Source organism: Apodemus sylvaticus, chromosome 2, assembly GCF_947179515.1.
Source record: "Apodemus sylvaticus chromosome 2, mApoSyl1.1, whole genome shotgun sequence".
NCBI lineage: Eukaryota > Metazoa > Chordata > Mammalia > Rodentia > Muridae > Apodemus > Apodemus sylvaticus.
The window spans coordinates 102,803,238-102,823,032 of NC_067473.1; the positions used below are offsets into that span (position 1 = coordinate 102,803,238).

The window sequence follows — 19,795 nt, forward strand, 5'->3', positions numbered from 1 at the left end:
GTGTGAGCCATCCTGTGATTGCTGGGAACAGAACCTGAAGTTTGCAAGAGCTTCCAGTGCTCTTCCTAACTGTGGGGCTGAGCCACCTTTCCAGGCCCTGTTGATTTTTTCTATAGCAGAATCCTAATGGCGAACAAGGAGGACTATGTACTTGTGCCATCTACAGTGTACAAAGTCTTTGAAGACTGGAATTTTTGGTTGCTATTCCTTTACAGTATGCATGTTTCTAAGAATGGAATTGATGCCCTTTCTGCTTCAAGGCCAAGTGAACTGGACAGTTAGTTACTACTCTTCCTCCTATTCCAGCATAGGCACAGGTCTCTCTCCCTCCCTCCCTCCTCCCCTCTGTGTGTGTCTTGATTTGTGTGTTTACAATCACACCTGCTCCTATGTGATAAAACCATGATGGAAAGGAGAAAAAAAAATGCAGGGAGAAAGCTCTGAGGAAAAAGAAATGACCAGAAGACGAAAAAACATTGAAACAGATCATACAACAGAGAAGAGTGCAGGCCCAAGGTAGAGAGAGGAAGCCGTACTCTTCAGGGATGTGTTCAAGAATTTGCAAAAGTTCAAAAGAATTACTAAAGCATTAGTAAGTGCAAGGAGAACAGACCTAAGCCCCAGGACAGGTTGTCTTGGTCCTTCCCTTTTCTATGCAGAAGAAACAAGGTGTAGGCTTAATGTTTTTGTGCATAATGTAAAGTCTATCTGTGTGTTATTCAAATGTTGATTTCTCTGCCCTCATATCTTGTTTCAATCCAGACACGGCATTGTAAGGTTCATGTCAAGAATCTCTTGTCTCGAGTTTGTGAAGACAATTCTTACCATTTATTACCTGCCTTGTCAAGAAAAGCTGATCACCGTATGGCTGGGGCAGAGACAGCAGGGCAATGGTTCCACCAGCCAGAGGAAGGAGGTGGGGGGAGCTTCCATGCACCCAAAGGAAAAAGAAAAATCAGAACAAGGAGGAAAGAGTTCAGGAGAGTTTGGCTGGAGAACGAACGGAAGGCCCTACATGAAAGTATTATGGGATTGTGGCTGGAAGGTAGCCAGATTCGTCTAGGGATTAGAATAGATAATTGACTGCCCAGGTATTGAGGTAAAGCCTTAAATAAATTTTGCTTTCTGTGTATTAACTAACTGCATGCAGTTATATTATATTAAAATTAACTTTTACAACAAGGTTATTGAGATTTCAACAGTGACTTCCCCATCAATTAAAATGACAAGACCTCATTGTAGACAAGTGAGGAGATCGATTTAGGGGAGATACCAGGGAATCATGGGGGATAAGGACGTCCGTGGCAAGGTCAGGACACCGGAGACAGGAAAGAAAGAAGATTGCAGGTCTCCCAGTTCAGTCATGATACTCAGTAGTAATCAAAGATGGTTCTATTCAGGAGTGAAAACAACTAAAATGTGACCACTTAGAAGGAAAGTCCTCAGCTGTCACTCAGTAAGGTCTACTCTTTGTTCCATGTCCCGCCTCTCTGTGGGGAAGTCTGCTCTCCATCCATGCTATAACCTCAGAGAGCCCAGCTCACATTCTGGGGAAACAGGCTACCCACAAAGACGGCTTAGTCCTCTCTTCATACGTATGAGCCGAGAAGTCAACCCACAGATCTTCGGGTGAAGGCCAACATGCAGAAAAAGAAGGAAAGAAATAAATGAGCAGCCCTGGGGAAATGAAAATCATTTGGGAAATGGGCAAGCATTTGAAATGATTCCAGGGGAATCCTCAGAGAGATTTGGGAGGAACCTGCATTCTTTTATTACAATAAAAGGTTGGCAGAGACAATTCTTTGAAAATTAATAATACTGTGACAGACATTAGAAAAATTAAAACAGAATGGGCCAAGCTGGTGTCATGGAGCCCTAAGGCACTTTGTCCTCAGGGGATGCCTGTCTTCTGGGGGGGAGGGGTACATGAAGATTTCCAAGCAGTACTAATGTGTGGGCAATTTAACAGAATAAAGAAAGAAGGAATTGGTCTTGAATTTTGATGTAAGTTCTTTGTTAAAATATGTCTCCTTGAGTATGTGCCTATACAGACGAAGCTCTTGTTCTGACACTCTTGACTGAGGACTGGAGGAGTGTGAAATCCAGCCCTCCCATGGGCTATCTGTAACAAATCCCAGTGGATGCTAAGAGCAGCCTGGCCGCATCCAAACCATATCTTAGTGTGGTACATTGGCCCAGGATGCAAAACTTTCAGCCTGCTTATCAGAGGGGCGGCCCCAACCAGGGATTGTAACTAAAGATGCTGCTAGTGACTGACTGATTAACAAATGCTGTTGCGAGTCAGGTAGTCTCCATGCCTTTCTTTTTCCAATCAGATCTGTTTTTAGTTTATAGGTGTGTGTGTGTATGTGTGAGTGTGTACCTGTGTGTACCTCTGACTCTGTGTGTGCATTTGTGTGCACATGTACAGGGGCCTGAAGAGGCTATAAGAGGGCAGAGGATTTTTCTGGAGCTGGATTTACAAGTGATTGTGAGCTTCCCAGCATGGATTCTTGGAACTGAACTCAGGTTCTCTGCAAGAGAAGCGCACACTCTCAACTACTAAGCCATTTCTTCAGCCTCCTTTCACTGTAAGTGAAGAAGAAGGCAAAGCTTAGGTGTCAAAGGCAGTCAGGAACACATCTATAATCAAACATCATTACATCTGCCCCTTGTCCCAACAAAGGAGAAGACATACTTGGTGCAGTGATGAGAACTGAACCCGTATCCCCTGGAAAAGCAGCCAGTACTCTTAGCCACTAAGCCATCACATATATTTTTCATATATGTGTACATGTGCCTCTCTGTGTGCATGCACATGTGTGTGCAGGTGCTTATGAAGGCCAGAGAGGGGCTCTGGAGCCCTAGGGCTGTCCAAGGTGAGTCCTGTGAGTTGAACTTGGGTCCTGTTCAAGCAAGCACTCAACTGCTGAGCTATCTCTCTAGCCCCTGCTCTGTATATCCACAAATTGCCACAAGCTGGCTAGCTTCAAACAACAAATATATATTATGTTATAGTTCTAGAGGCTAAAACTCAGAAATCAATGTGTTGCTAAACCATGTTTTCCCAGGCAAAATTCCTTTCTTGCCTCCAGATTGTAGTATTTATAGGCATTTCCTATCATTCCTTAGCTTGCACTGCATCATTCTGATCGCTGCGTCTACTGTGTCTTTTCTTCTATTTATGTGACTGTTACAGTTCATTCTCAGAAGGGTGTTTGTCTCTGGATTAGGTGCATTCAGTGTTAGCACTGTCTCATATGTTGGTAAAGATTCTATCCCTACACCAGGGAGCCAGATGTCAGGACTTGACTGGCAGATGTCAGAACTTGGCTAACTTTTGAGGAATAAGCCCACAATGTGCAGAAGGAGGTGCTGGCAGAGAGCAGCGGTAATTGTGTGATGCATTCCATGATAGTGCCCATCTAGGTAGCAGGCCAGAGGACAGCCCGCCAGATGAGTTGCTGAAGATGCAGCAGTTACTGGGTTAGCTGGGAGCAGGGAACATTCAGTCATGCTGTGGTTTAGATAGAGTGCTATGTCTCTTCTCATGAACAACATTGTATCCTTTGTCTTACTCTATCATGGGCATCCGGTAACTCAGTCTGATGGTTATTGTTTGGGGAACTGTGGTCAACTGGAGAAGCAAACAGAACTGAATGTTTCATGTAGTTTAATGGAATCCCTGGGTGATTCATACACACAAAAGTTTGAAAGCACTGTTCTAGGGATGGTAGAGAAACAGACTATGATGCAAAGGAATGCTTTCCTTGAAGGGCAATGAGTATATTTCTCTGTTAATTCTTGTCTAGGGGTCTAATATGACCCCAAATCCTGAAAAGAGCAATTTTAGCATGAGTGCTATGTGAGACACTGACATTTTATACTTAATTTCCATATAAAACAGAGACAAGTATTGAATAATGTGCAAATGTCATAAACTGTGACAGGAACTGGAAGGCAGAAAGTTAGCAGACAGTATCTAAAAAAAGTCTTACTCAGTGAATTGAGTGTTCAGTTTCTAAAAATAAAGAAATAAATATATTTTTTGTGATTTTAATAACATCCATCAGAAAGAACTGAAGATCCAGCAGGGATCTTTGCAAGCCCTCAACTGTCTTTTAGGTGTCTGTGGGGGTCAACGTGTCTTCACAATTGTACTATCTTGTCATCTGTTCTTTACACTCAACTGCCTGAGAAAAACATTAAAATATCCCTCTCTTTTCAGAGTACATTTCTATGTGAGACTAGATATTCTTCAGATAATTCAACCAAAGCCAAAAGCCTCAACAGATTACAGAGGAAGATATGAGAACATGGCCGCCATCTATCTTGCCAGCTACGGAAGATTGAAAAAGACATGAGTCTCTAGTGAGCTTTTTGTGAAGTTCTTTTTCACAAAATGGATGTTTATGTTAACATTATTATTGTTGTTGTTGTTGTTATTTTATTTTAAGTCAAATAAATATATAAAACAAATCATTAATTTATAATGTGAAATATTAACAGATATCATTTGTCTTGAATTTTTAGACTATAAAGGGCATCATGAACAAATGTACCAAAAATCTCCCTCCTTCTGTGCACTTCAAGTTCCTGAAAGCTGCTTGTATGTTTGGTGATGTGGAAAATCAGATTCAGGAGGCAAGTGTTTCAGCAGTGAGCTACACATAGGCCTTCAGACTTCACATTAGGTCTGAGAATCTCCCAACCACCCATCTTCTCCCGTAAAGTTAGATTTTGTCCCTGAGTCCTCCCTGATTGCAGTCTAGGCTATCTTACCTTTTATTCCATTTACTTATGCATGGATTTTAAGAGATTATTTTATTATTTATGTGTGTGTGTGCTCCTGTGTATGTGTGTATAGGCATGCAGTGTCCAAGGAGGCCAGAAGAAGTCGTCAGATACCCTGGAGCTAGAGTTATGCACAGTTGTGAACCAACTGATGTGGGTTCTGGGAAAGCGACTCAGGCTTTCTGAAGGAGCAGCAAGCACTCTTAACTTCCTAGCTGACTTTCAAGCTCCATTTTTCATGTGTCGATTTTTCTATTTATTTATTTATGTATTTATTTATTTATTTATATTTATTGTTTTTCGAGACAGGGTTTCTCTGTGTAGACCAGGCTGGTCTTGAACTCAGAAATCTGCCTGCCTCTGCCTCCCAAGTGTGCCACCACCGCCCGGCTAGATTTTTCTTTATAAACATTTTTTTTTCACTCTTTGACAAGTCTCCCTGGAGTTGATTTTTTTACCCAGAGGAGCAGGCCCACCGCTTGCTGACCTGCTCTGTTTGTTCATCCTATTTTAATACCACTCCCTTCTCTGTTCAACATAACCACAGTTTCTCCTCATTTTAAGTCATGTTGCAAATGAAAGTACTTAAGGCTAGTAGTATTCAGATTAAAAGCTACCACCGCACCTTGTAGTCCAAACCGTCAGAGCAGTTGAAGACCACACACTGGATGGCGAGCGCTTTTGCTAGGTCTTTGGTGGTCTCTGTTTTCCCAGTGCCAGCAGGGCCCGCGGGTGCGCCCCCGAGGTCAAGCTGCAAAGCCCCCATGAGGCAAAGATAGCAGCGATCCTGAAGAAACCAAGCAATTGTTACTATTGGAGAGATCTGGCTTTAAATACAAATTCAATACAAATACAAATGCGTCTAATTCATTTATTTGATAGAAGTTTGTGTGTGTGTGTATGTGTGTGTGTGTGTGGTCAACTTTAGGTGCCTTCCTCAATCACTTTCGCTTTTATTTTTTAAGTCAGGGTCTCTCACTGCTCTTTTAGACTGGCTTGCCAGTGATCTACAGGGATCTTCCTGTTTTGTCTTCCCTAACACTGTGATTGCAGCCCAGGCCTCCGTGCCCAGCTTCTTATATGGGTGCTAGGGTGCCATCCAAACTCAACTCTTCAGGCCTGCATGGCAAGCACTTTCCAGAATGAGACATCTCCCTGGCCCTGACAAATTCCAGCTGAAATGTACTCGCAGACGCAGGCGCACAAATCACACAATGCAGGTCTTTGCTTTGTAGAGATGGGCTGGCGGTGAAGACTTTCATGGTCACCCCGGGCCAGCGTGAACCTCAGTGCGCAGTAACGAACGTACCGTGAGAGGGGTGATGACCAGTCTTGGGCATGCTCCCAAGTACTCGTAGGCATAGGTGTACTGAGACAGCGCCATTCTAGCCACGCAGTTATCCAAGTCCACGTCCCAGTAATATCGCAGTTGCCGCTGCCAGTCGAAGGAGTCGGCTGAGTCTACCTACAGCGGTGACAGGGAATGATGGGTGGGTGAGACAGAGGGGGTTTGCATCTTGCCACGCCATTTCCCTTCAGTGGAGCATTTACCTTGGCTTGTACCAGTTCAGAAACGATATCTCTTGCGTGCACATCAATGGTAATCAATGCAGTTATGATGTTTCTGTGTAATTTAGGAAGACTGCCTCGAACTATTGCGGCCAGGGCATTTAATCTCTACGAATGAAAGAATTTCAGCAGTGAATTTCAACTGCATCTTGCAGTATTTACATTATTAGATTTAAAGTAGATATGTGATTTAAAAAACCCCACCTAATTAGAAAACTTTATAATTCTGTGACCAAATAATACAACACTTTAATCCCCATAAGACTTCCATGAAGCATAGACTATTTTTTTGTATTTTAGATTTAGACACCATTTTTGCATTGAAGCCAACTGATAATCAGAGAGGGTCAAGAAGTGGATGGGTGTCACACAGCTGTGAAATACCAAAATTAACCTGAGTAGGCATTTGCTTTAGGAAAGCCTCTGGTACATAGTAAAGACTTTGGGGGTAGACTGCTTTACCTAGAAGTTTACCAGACATGGTGGCACATGCCTTTAATCCCAACTCTCAAAGGCAAAGGCATGTGAATTTCTATAGATTTGGGGGCTAGCCTGGTCCACAGAGAGTTCCAGGCTAGCCTGGTGATACTTCTGATTCATAGTGCTCATTTTCTATTCACTATTGCTAATAAAAGATTTGTAGAGCATTTTTAACCAGGCTAATGACTAAATAAATACAAATATTTTAGCTCCTGATTTACCCTAAATTATCATAACTTTATCAAAGTAGAATGGTGTCTCTGGGAGTCTTATACCCCTGGGCTGGGTTTTCACTGTTTTGTCCAGATCCGGGCTACATCTGCAGAGGGCCCCGGGCTTTTCTCTGGGGACCCACTTCTCTCCCCTGGGGCTCTGGAGGGAGACCCATGCTGACAATCTCCCTGTGCTCTCTGCTTCTCTCGGGGCAGCTGCTCCCTTTTCCTGTTCTAGTTCAAGAGTGAATCTTTAGAAATGAATTAATTTTCGAGCTGACGAGCAGGCCTAGGCCCTTGTTGGACACACGGCGGGCAGATGGAATTTCTTGTTGTCTAGATTGTGTTTCTGCTCCCTTAACCGCTTCCTTTGCTGGAAAACGGCTTTTGAATTGGGTATCGACCCATCACCTGTTTTTGCTTTTGTTGTCATGGCCAGGAAATCAATGCAAAAGAAAATGTCATGGAACTTTGAAGCATGCGTTCAAATCCTTCCTGAATCTACTTTGAATTGATTTTTATATGCAGCATAAAATAACAATAATAAAATAGCAACTTCCCACCAATTAAAAGGTGAGAAAGGACTTTAATGCTATTTCCTAAAGAAGATACACCAATCTCCAATATCTATGTATCCATATCTGTGTTTATATCTACAGATCTGTATGTATGGTGCTGAATATCTGTAATCATCAGGCATGGTACTATCACATCCTTAATATAAGAAGAATAAAATTATGAAAATTTTAAACACACACTCTCCTCATCCTCCATCTGAGAAGTTGCTCTTTTCAGGGAACACCAATGGCCAATGGCTGTGCAAGATGTGAAAGGTGTCCCCGCTTGCTTTTGATTGCTGAGATAGCCTTGGTGGCAAAAATCAGCTTTGGGCAAAGGGTTTACTTCCACTTACAAGCTACAGTCTGTAATCCAGGGAAGCTAGGACAGCAGTTCAAGGTTGGAACGGAAGCAAAGGCCACAGAGAGTGCTGCTTACTGGCTTGCTCATGGCTGGCTCAGTTGGCTTCCTTGTATACCCGGGATCATTTGCTCAGGGACTGGACCACCTACAGTGGGATGAGTCCTCCCGCATCAATCATTAATCAAGGAAAGTTTCCCATAGTCATGCTCACAGGGAAATCTCACAGAGGCAATTTCTCAGTGGATGATCCCTCTTCTGAGACGACGCCTGCTCTCTAGTGTACGTCAAGTCGACAACAAACAAACAAACAAACAAACAAGCCATCACAGACAGTGAGGATTGAGTGCGCAGCCTTAAATGGGAAATTGACAGCACCCTCTCTAAGGCATATGGGACATTGATTACGCCCTCTCTAAGGCACGAGGGATATAATAGAAGAGAGAGCAGAAGCCAGCAGACAGAGTAGGGCTGTGAAATGCCATCGTGAGGGCAGGGCACAGCCATTACATGTTGCCATAGCAGCTACAGCTGTCTGAGCTGGGGGTACACCGGGCCTACCAATGGGCATAATCCTCCTTCCTGAACTATTGGTAGGTTACTCATGGGTCCCGAGAGAAAAGTCCGTCGTTGCCTTCACTATGTAAGCAGTAGTGAGTCCACCAGATTCCAATGGATAGTTCCAAACCTGAGGCTGCACAAGTGATTCTGGTTAAAATCAGTGGGTCATACAACAACACAGAAAGACATGGATTGCGAAAGGGGCTTCTAAAGAGTGTGACGGGGACGACTGGGATGTGAGACACGTAAGAGAGAGTAGGCATGAGAATAAATTGGTTGTACTATGTACATGTATGAAATTGTCCAGGAACAAACAGAAAAAAAAAAAACCAAAATAAAACCCTGCAATGTGATGCCACTTCAAACTCATTATCAAAAATAAAAAGATAATAAGTACTGGCAAGGCCGTGGAGCAGGAGTTCCTGTACATGACAGGAAGATGATGTTGGGACATATGGGTAGACATGGTATGAAGGTTTCTCCACAAAAAAAAAAAAAAAAGGAGGTTTCTAAAAAACAAAAGGAATTAGTGTATGACTGAGTGAGTAACTCCATTTCTGAGCATACATATCAAGGAATTAAAATCAGCTTTAGGAACATTATTTACCACAGTAAGAAACCCATCACTGGATTAGTGGAGAAAGATGTGTCCTGTACAGACAATGGAGTAGCATTCAGCCAGAAATGGAAGAAAATCCTGTCACAGGTGGCAATATGGATGAATTGGGCAGACATTAAGTTAAGTAAAGCAAGCAGTCACAGGAATGAGTGACTCATACAGAAATGAGCAGTGGTTGGCAGAGCTGGGGCTGGGGTGGGGGTTGTTCCTGTCCAGCAGACAAGAAGCTGCAGAGTTAGGAAAGATGAATGGGTTCTAGACATCAGGTGTGCAACGCTGTGCCTAGAAATACTGTACTGTGCTTTTGCAATATTTTTATAAAAATTTGTGTGTGTGCGCGCATGTCTGTGCATGTGCATGTGTGCGTGTGTGTGTGCGCGCGTATGAAGTCTCACATGCATGCAGAAGCCACAAGAGGACACAAGAGTGTTTTCCCCCATTGCTTTCTGTTTTATTGCCTTGAGACAGTGACTCACTGAAACTCTTTATGACAGACTGGCTAGCTGACCAGTCAGTTCCCAGGAGCCACCTGTCCCTGCCCCACAACACTGTATTTTGAGGCATGCATGACAATGCTGGCTTCATTTAAGAGTTGCTAATGAAAATATAAATTTCTGTGAGAGGTATCCTAGTTGTAACAGTTACCTTTCTGTTGTGATAAAACACCATTGTCAAGGCAGCTTACAGAAGGAAGGGTTCATCTGGGCTTATGATTTCAGAGGGTAGGAGTCCATGATGGCCGAGTGGGGGTAGAGTGATGAAAGCAGAAAGCCGAGGACTCAGCCTCAGCCTCAAGCTCACACTTGGAATAGCACGAGGGCTTGAAACCGCAAAGCCCACCCCCCAATGACATACTTCCTCTAAGAAGGCCACACCTCCTAAGCCTTCCCAGATAGTGCTACCAACGTGGGACCAGCACTCAAACACCGAAACTATGGGGGAAATCTTGTTCGAACCACCACATTGATCCTAGTAAACACAGTTATGTGTAAATATTTGCAAGTCATTATAAATAATCCTTAACTTTTCCTCTTAAGTAGCTTTCCTCACTAGTTTATAGTCATTCACACAAATATTAAACAAGCATCAAGGGAGTGTCTTTAAGAAAACAGAACATCATGGCTTTAGGAAGAGCTCCAAAGCCTTGGAAGTCAAATTAGCACAGTGAAACTTCTGATATAATCCTGAAATAAAGTGAATTTGCATTAATCTTGATTAAAAACACATGGGAATCATCTTGTATGGCAACACATCCAGTGCCTCTCTGGTATGGGACTTACCTCAAAATTTACTTGTTCAAAATCTTCCAGGGCTTCCAAGGGATCGCCTTCACCTTCTAGACCCTCAGTCAAATCCCGGCACCACATGATCTGAGAGATGGTCAGGATCACCTGCAACAACACACCTCCTCATACATGTGCTAAATGGTAGCACACCCCTCATACATGTGCTGTATTATAACACATCCCCTCATACATGTGCAGGATCAGCTGCAATGACACACCCCTCATACATGTGCAGGATTAGCTGCAATGACACACCCTTCATACATGTGCAGGATTAGCTGCAATGACACCCCCCCCATACATGTGCAGGATTAGCTGCAATGACACACCCCTCATACATGTGCAGGATTAGCTGCAATGACACATCCCCCATACATGTGCAGGATTAGCTGCAATGACACATCCCCCATACATGTGCAGGATTAGCTGCAATGACACACCCCTCATACATGTGCAGGATCAGCTGCAATGACACACCCCCTCATACATGTGCAGTATTATAACACATCCCCTCATACATGTGCAGGATCAGCTGCAATAACACACACCCCATACATGTGCAGTGTTATCTGCAATGACACACCCCCATACATGTGCAGGATTAGCTGCAATGACACACCCCTCATACATGTGCAGGATCAGTTGCAATGACACACCCCTCATACATGTGCAGTGTTATCTGCAATGACACACCCCCATACATGTGCAGGATTAGCTGCAATGACACACCCCTCATACATGTGCAGGATTAGCTGCAATGACACACCCCTCATACATGTGCAGGATCAGCTGCAATGACACACCCCCATACATGTGCAGGATTAGCTGCAATGACACACCCCTCATACATGTGCAGGATCAGCTGCAATGACACACCCCCATACATGTGCAGGATCAGATGCAATGGCACACCCCTCATACATGTGCAGGATCAGCTGCAATGACACACCCATCATACATGTGCAGGATTAGCTGCAATGACACACCCCTCATACATGTGCAGGATCAGCTGCAATGACACACCCCCATACATGTGCAGGATCAGCTGCAATGACACACCCCCATACATGTACAGGATCAGCTGCAATGATACACCCCTCACACATGTGCAGGATCAACTGCAATGACACCCCCCATACATGTGCAGGATTAGCTGCAATGACACACCCCCATACATGTGCAGGATCAGCTGCAATGACACACTCCTCATACATGTGCAGGATTAGCTGCAATGACACACCCCTCATACATGTTCAGGATTAGCTGCAATGACACACCCCTCATACATGTTCAGGATCAGCTGCAATGATACACCTCTCATACATGTGCAGGATCAGCTGCAATGACATACCCCTCATACATGTGCAGGATCAGCTGCAATGACACACCCCTCATACATGTGCAGGGTCAGCTGCAATGACACACCCCTCATACATGTGCAGGATCAGCTGCAATGATACACCTCTCATACATGTGCAGGATCAGCTGCAATGACACACCCCTCATACATGTGCAGGATCAGCTGCAATGACACCCCCCATGTGCAGGATCAACTGCAATGACACCCCCCAAACATGTGCAGGATTAGCTGCAATGACACACCCCTCATACATATGCAGGATTAGCTGCAATGATACATCCCCTTATACATGTGCAATATGCACCAGACTGGGCTCCCAAAAAGAATTTTAACAAGAGCGTTACTTGAGAAGGGTGGCCAGCGACCACCCACTCCGTCCTGGGTTTCCCCTGGTAATCAGCGATGGCAGCTTTGCACAGGCGGCGGAGAGATGTGAACATGGCTTCCTCCACCTTCCCAAGCCATTCTTCCACATTGCCTCTCGCCTTGAGGCCTTTCCCCAGGCCAACCTGTGAGGCAATTAGGATGATACGGGAGTGTTTTAAGTGGGGCTTGTAAGCTGTCTACCTGTTGTGTTTCTATAGCAAATTCCTGAGCTTTGTAAACAGGGAGGCCTTTGACATCACATCACATAACACAACCCTTCGGAGATTTCTAGTAGAAGCATGCTCTTAGGGCTAGCTCCTTGAAAGAGGGTTCCCCACAGACTCCATGGATTTCTTTAATCATTTCCCTTTCCTTCAATTGGCCCCCGCCACACACACCTAGCCGTTCCTGTAGCCCTGTTCCCATTAGTTCCCCGTATCTCCACAGCTGAAAGGTCCAGTCAACATCTCGGCACTTCTCCTGTGTCTTTCTCTGATTTTTGATAACTTGGGTATCTGCTGGTCTGGGATTCCCTTAACCATTTTTTCACCTGTCTTTGAATTTTCGTGTTTTTTCAATGTTCTATACTTAATCCTTTTTTCCCCTTCTGTACCAGCAATGATACATGCATGTGTGCATCGTTTTATATATATGTACATGTATGTGTGTGCCTCTGTCTGTATGTGTGTGTTTGTGTGTGCCTGTATATGTGTGTAAGTGTGCATATGTGTGTGTGTCCTCTGTCTGTATGTGTGTGTGTTTGTGTGTGCCTGTGTATGTGTGTAAGTGTGTATATGTCCTCTGTCTGTAGTGTTTGTGTTTGTGTGCCTGTGTATGTGTGTAAGTGTGTATATGTGTGTGTGTCCTCTGTCTGTATGTGTGTTTGTGTTTGTGTGTGCCTGTGTGTATGTGTGTGTATATGTGTGTGTGTCCTGTCTGTATGTGTGTGTGTGTTTGTGTGTGCCTGTGTGTGTGTGTGTGTAAGTGTGTGTGTGTGTCCTCTGTGCAGTCACCTGCTCTTCAGTCTGCTGATCCTTGATTGTCTCAGTGCATTTTCTCCATTCAATGCACACTGGAAGAGCTGAAGTAACAAACTCTCACACAGTTCACCGAGTCATTTACATACAACTGTCACTCTACTAGTAGGGCGCTCTACTCTGCTATCTTGTGGAAGCCATTAGAGGATGCTCAGTCTTGATCCCGGTGTCCTGGCAAGGGCCCGGCACTCTTGGCCAGCTACTGTTCCTCTTTGCAGAGCTGGCTAAACTATGATTACTTCTTGCCACTTCATTCCCAAGCAGACCATTGCAATGATTGTGGTGATTTCTGGTTGCTGGACAATTTTTCCATTAGATTTCTAGCTCCTTGAGGGTCAGAGTTTTATCTCAGCTAATCTCAAAACTGTTGGGCTAGCCGAGTCTCTGTCAAGCCCAGGGTGAGAATGAGGGGACTGTACCCCAGCCCCAGACATGTGATCATGTCCATCCACAGGGAACTATTAATCTAAAACACCTTACCCGTTCTCCCTCAGGTGACAGCATTGCCAAAATGTCGTTGGTGAAGACCTTTTCTGGCTCGGTATCAATGCCGGGTATTTTCCCTTCTGTGGGAGGCATGAGAGCAAACTCGAGCTTGGAAATGGAGTCGAAGCATTTCCTTAGATGAGGCTGCACGGCTTGTGGATTTCGTGTCTGGGCCAAAATCTCCAGGAGCTCATCATTTGACAAGAAGTAAAACCTGTCAAGGCAAAGGCACTTAACACAAAGCATGGCTTGACAGACGCTCGCCTCGGGTAGACAGGAGAGACAAGATGCTGCTGGGTCAACGCCCCGAGCCTCTGGCCACACTTGTTTTGGGCTTAGGGGCAGCAGCCAAGTGTCTCTAAAGAAGTTCCTGTAAAGGTTAATGACGGTGTATCTCAAACATCTAGGCCCCATAGCTACAACAGAAAAGGTTTTCCCAAGAATTATTAATAACAGTAGGCCCTGTGACAATACTGATCTGCTGTTGGTCTCCCTTGGCCTTGAGCCACATTAACTACTGAGAAGCCGATAGGCAGATGGGTGGTCGTGGGGCCCTTAAAAGTGGCAGCATATGGTTCTGCCAACATACTGTTTCCATACTTACCGTGGCCATACTTAGGTAGAAGTAAGACATCTTTTATGTGTTTCTGTATCATTTTAAGCAAAATGGGTAAAGAATAAGTTTGTCTGCTCCTGACCACAAGACACTCAGGGTCAAGTAATGCAACTGTGCATTAAAAATGCAACTGTTCCAGTCTTGGGTTTGTAAATGCAACTGTTCCAGTCTTGGGTTTGTCTAGGCTTTTTGATCTGAAACTCTAGACTTGCAAATCATGCCAACACTGTAAAGAGAGGGGCCAGGCTTTGCAAGGACTCACAGTGAGAGGGGCGAAGACTCTAGGACCCCCACTGGATGCAGGGAATAGAAGGGTTAAAGCTGAAGAGGCCACAGAGCTAAGGATGGGGAGATGCAGGACTGGACAGGAGTGATGCTCTGTGGGTTTCCTGTACTCTCCAGCAGAGAGGGCTTTGCCCTCCTCCAACCTGGGCGTTGGGAAAGCTCACTAACTGCCCAACAACACGTCTGAAGCAAGTCTGCAGGGGTGTGGGCACCCTCACCTCTCTAGGTCTCTGCTGTCTACTCAGGTTGTTTTGTGAGCTTACCTTGGGAAGATCACTCTCTTTGACTCTAAATATGCCTCCAGACATTTCTGAATTTGGTCAAGTAATGCATTATTGTTTTGAAAAGTCTCCAGAAGCCCTATTAAAAAACAAGTTGGCCAGGTTGTATTAAAATAGAGAATATAATTTTAAGTGAAAGCAAAAGATATTAACATTTTTAAAGTCTTTGTTTTGTTCGGTAGAATAATGGATGGTAAAATGGGATTATTGGAGAAGAAGCTTAGGTCTTAAAAAAAAAATTCCCCCTTCCATGTATGTGACATGTATGTGGTATGCATACATGTGTGTAGGAGCATGTGTGTGTGTGTTTGTGTGTGTCTGTGTCTGTATGTGTATTCAAGGCCTGACGTTGATAACAAGACTCTTCCTTGATGGTCCCTTTTCCCTCTTCTTCTGAGGCAGGGTCTCTCAGTCAAACCCAGAGTTCCCAGCTAGTCTTGCTTGGCTCCCTCTGGGTGTCCCTGTCTCTGCCTTCAGGTTTTATGATCCTTTCCCAGGATGGATGACATGTGAGCTACAACCTTGAACCTGAGCAGGTCCTGGGTGGGATCTGAGCTCCAGTTTTCTTACTTGTGTGGCCATTACTTTAACTGCTAAGCCTTCTCCCAGCCCAAGAATTATTATTCTCAGTTAATTGCAATATTGTAACATTGACCTCACTAGAACAGTACTTTTAATTTAAAATAATTTTGGCAGCATCATCTGCTTTTACGGGCCAGTGAGCCAGTGTCTAGAACCTTCCTATTCTTTGTCAGTTTCCTTTTATAAAATGTTAATTAATTAATTATTATTTTTTATTTCATGTGCATTGATGTTTTGTCTACATGTATGTCTGTGTGAGGGTGTCAGATCTTGGAGTTACAGACAGTTGTGAGCTGACCAAGAATCAAATCCCAGATCTATACCATATCTTCTGAAACCCTATATAGTCAACAGCTCCATCTAGTGGCCAGTCACTCACTTACGCCCAAGAGGCCTCCTGTCCTAAGCAAGACAGTCTCCAAGCACTCTGCTCCAGTCCAGACAGAATCGATCCAGCAACATTTTAAGCATGTTCTTAGTTACCTTGGGAGCCTCACACCATTTTTCCTTCTTCCCTCTGCTGTCAACAATTCTTCTGAGCCACAGAAACTTTTACTCACTCTTTTCTGAAAGTGTGAGTAAAAGTTTTTCTGCTCAAAAGCCGTTTTATTGAAAAGTCCAATACACACACACACACGCACACGCACACACACTCAAATACACCCACATGCAAACACACACATTCACACACATACGATGCAATAATATGTCCATAAATATACACATATTCATATAAACACATACATACACGTGCACAAACACTAACACACATGCATGTCTACATACATACACACATGTACAAACATGCACACATACATATACACATACACACATGAGTACCCATATACATACACATGTATACACATACATATACACACATACATACATATACATGCATACTCACATGCACAGATGTATGTATGCACACATTTACACAACATGCAACACATATACATACATATATATATATATATATATATACATATACACATGGGCACATACATGCATGTATGCATGCAAACACACACACACAAACATACACTAGCCCATAGCCACTCCCTTATCCTACTTTAATATTTCTCATGGCCTTATCATCACCCGGAATCAGATTTATTACAGGTGTATACTTCTTTATTTGAAGTCTTTAAGGCCAAGTGTATTTTGGAATCATATTCTTTTTTTATTTCAAAAGACTTGTTTTCCATTCTTCAGTTGATGGATGACCTATACCTTTGTGTATGAAATTATCAAAGAATAAATAATTTTAAATGTCAATTTTATAACAAGTCTTCTGGGGACTGGGACATTACTCTGTAATCAAATGTCACTCTGTGCACTAAAGGTTTGACTATGACACTGGAGGGGCCGTGGCAGGTAGGGACATGGTCCCAGTCCCAGAGATGCTGATGTCCTATTTCCATGTGCTTATGGATGTGTTTGGTTTGTATGGAAATAGGAACTTTGTGGGTGTGATTAAATTAAGGATCGTAGTATGGGAGAGGAGCAAAGGGAAGGCGCTAAGGCTGGGGAAGTGTGATTGCCAGCTGGAAGACAGTTGTGGGCCGACGAAGGCGAGCACCTTCTGTGGATCTAAGGCCTTGTGGATGCCTGCTTTTCATCGTTCAGTAGTTTTCCTTTTCACTGTTTTATGTAAGAATCTCTGGGCAAAGAACATAGCCTGCAAAGTTGCCTTTGCTAGGCAGGGATGGCGTCTGAGACTGTGGCCCACCATAGTCACACGCTGCCATCGGCCATAGGACAAGCAGGCTGTCTGAGGCGTTGGTGTTGAGTGTAAACGTCAGTGAGTATATACACACTCCAGAAACTGATTGTATGTGGACAGAGGCAGAGCTTGTTAAACCATTTCAACCCCGATGCTGGGGGAGGGGTGGCATCTTCAGTGGTGTAGCCACTGGCAAGGTGGCTGTGATCCTGTAAATGACACTGAACTCAAGGGTTCACACATACACACCCACAAAGACATGGGAGGGGGAGGGGGACTAGAGGGGGATCAGCAGGAGTGTGATGAGGACAAGAGAGGGTAGTGGGGCTGAATATGATTAAAATACATGGCACACAAGCATGAACATGCCATACTGTAACCCATTATTATGCATGATTACTACATGCTAGGAAAAACCTGTAAAAAGAATTTCAATCTGTTAGTTGAATTGTAACAAGTGGATACACACACACACACACACACACACACACACACACATACATATATATTTGAGACAGGGTTTCTCTGTGTAGGCCTGTCTATCCTGGAACTTGCTCTATAGATCAGGCTGGCCTCACAAAGACCAGTCTGCCTCCGCCTCCTGAGTGCTGGGATCAGAGGTGTGCACCACCACTGTCAGGTGCATAAGTGGTAATATTTTTAATTCATTTTAATGAACAAGTCAAAACTGGACACTTTTGTGATTCTCTCTCTGAGGGAAGAAGCTGACCAGAACTGAACTTCTGTTCTAAGATCACAAACTGAGCTCTCCACCCATGATTAGAAAACAGAGTGCTCAGTTCACTCAGTTCATCTGTCCCTGGACGGGCCACACAGGCCAGTCAGATCTGCAGAGGCGACACACACGTCAGGGGAACGGGGAGCCTCCTTGTTTGCCTTGGAGTTGCTACCTGGCTGAGTCGCGGCCCGGAGCGCGTTGGGCAGCCGGTTGACCTTTCTCATGATCTCCTTCCACGACTTATCCACCTGAAGGAACATCTTGGCTTCCGCAGGCAGCTGCCTCTGGATATCTGGGGCATTAAAGATGCTTTCTAGGTAGAGCCAGTTTCTTTGACAGTTCAGCCACTCTTCCTGGAGAGAAACATGGGACGGTCAATGCGGAGCTTCCAACTGGATATCCACTGGTTGCCCTGGAGAGCGTGGCTTTGGGAAGTACTACATCTTTCCTCACGAGCTGCTTACATCTCCCCACGAGTCCTTTGAAATAAAATTTCCTAAAGGAGCCCATGATTCTGTCCAGCCTGTCCACCTTTTCTTTCCACTGAAGATGATTACTTGTGAGCTGTGTGGAAAGCTGGGGGTGGGGTGGGTGGGGGTGGGGGTGGGGCAGGGTCCCATGAAACATGCTTAAAATGTGTAGAGGAAGCATTCTGTAGGGAGGCAAGATGTTTTCTTGCAGGAATCTGAAGGGTGGGCGGGCAACAAGTTCATGATGACTCCCAAAGCTACACAAGCAAAGCCGAGCACCACCCAGGGAGAGTCCTAGGGAGGAGTTACCCAGGTTGTCGTTTCTTTAGAATATCATGGCTGTGGCATTCCCTGAGCAGAGGGACCCAGTACAAGCCAGGATCACTTCCTGACCCACACAACTATGAGACGCCAAATGGATTGTACTTAACTAATAATTATGCTGCTAATAAGTGCATACAACTCGAATTTTATGGTATTTTATCACCTATCAAAATAATTTAACAGTAGTGATAAAAGTGATAGTGGCTGCAGAGTGGTACAAACAATATATGTGCTTTCTTCTTGTTCTGAACATAACAAAATGTCAACAGTTAAATCCTGCACTTCTGAATTATATAACAGTAAAACAACAGTATGTGTGTGTGTGTGTGTGTGTGTGTATCTATACCCATACATATATGCACATATAATGGTGTTTGGAGCAAGCCCAGGACTTTGTACATGTTGGTCAATTCTTCTATGACCAAGCTGCATCCCTAGCCCCAAAGAATCAATATTTCCAAAGGCTTCGTGGCCCTCCAGATCAGAGTTCCGGAGCTGAGATTGCCTTCACGTACCAGTGTTTGATTAAATAAGGAAAGCTGTTTCTGCCAGTCATCCACTCGAGACTTCAGGGGACCCACATACCGCGATGAGGCGATGGTTGCAATGTTGATGGTGCTATCGTCAAGAAGGACCTTCGGGGAGAAGAGGCCGGGACACAGGCAGAAGCATGAGTCCTTGAGCTCAGCGTGTTTCAAATTCCAAGGGTCCCTTTAAGGATAACTCATTTTAACAAATAATGTGGTCCCATCTACAGCTTCCTACACAGACAGTGCGAAGCTTGTTCTTTTCACTGCGCTTACAACCCTGTATGTTCTCTCAGAGGTCACTGGGGGACACTTAATTAAGAGACTTAACACACACACACACACACACACACACACACACACACACACACGCACGCACATGCGCAGTGTACGTGAACACACGCATGCCCGTGTACTAATGTGCATGGGGTGCACATGTTCATGAATGCACATGCATGTGGAGCCCAGAGATCAACCTAGGGTGATGTTCCTTAGGAGCCACACACTTCAGCTTTGAGGCAGGGTCCCTCCGTGGGACCCAGGACTCCCTACTTAGATTA

At 44.4% G+C, this 19,795-nt stretch overlaps 1 protein-coding gene across 1 annotated transcript in view; it reads right to left on the minus strand.

The window, feature by feature from the left end:
• The window catches only part of Dnah6 (dynein axonemal heavy chain 6), a 196,296-nt gene that overhangs the window by 117,866 nt on the left and 58,635 nt on the right, over positions 1 to 19,795 (minus strand). The window contains 9 exon segments of the mRNA XM_052172578.1: positions 5,420 to 5,581; positions 6,104 to 6,259; positions 6,346 to 6,471; positions 10,434 to 10,544; positions 12,144 to 12,308; positions 13,683 to 13,902; positions 14,853 to 14,949; positions 18,087 to 18,267; positions 19,224 to 19,343. Coding sequence (XP_052028538.1) covers positions 5,420 to 5,581; positions 6,104 to 6,259; positions 6,346 to 6,471; positions 10,434 to 10,544; positions 12,144 to 12,308; positions 13,683 to 13,902; positions 14,853 to 14,949; positions 18,087 to 18,267; positions 19,224 to 19,343 — 1,338 coding nt within the window.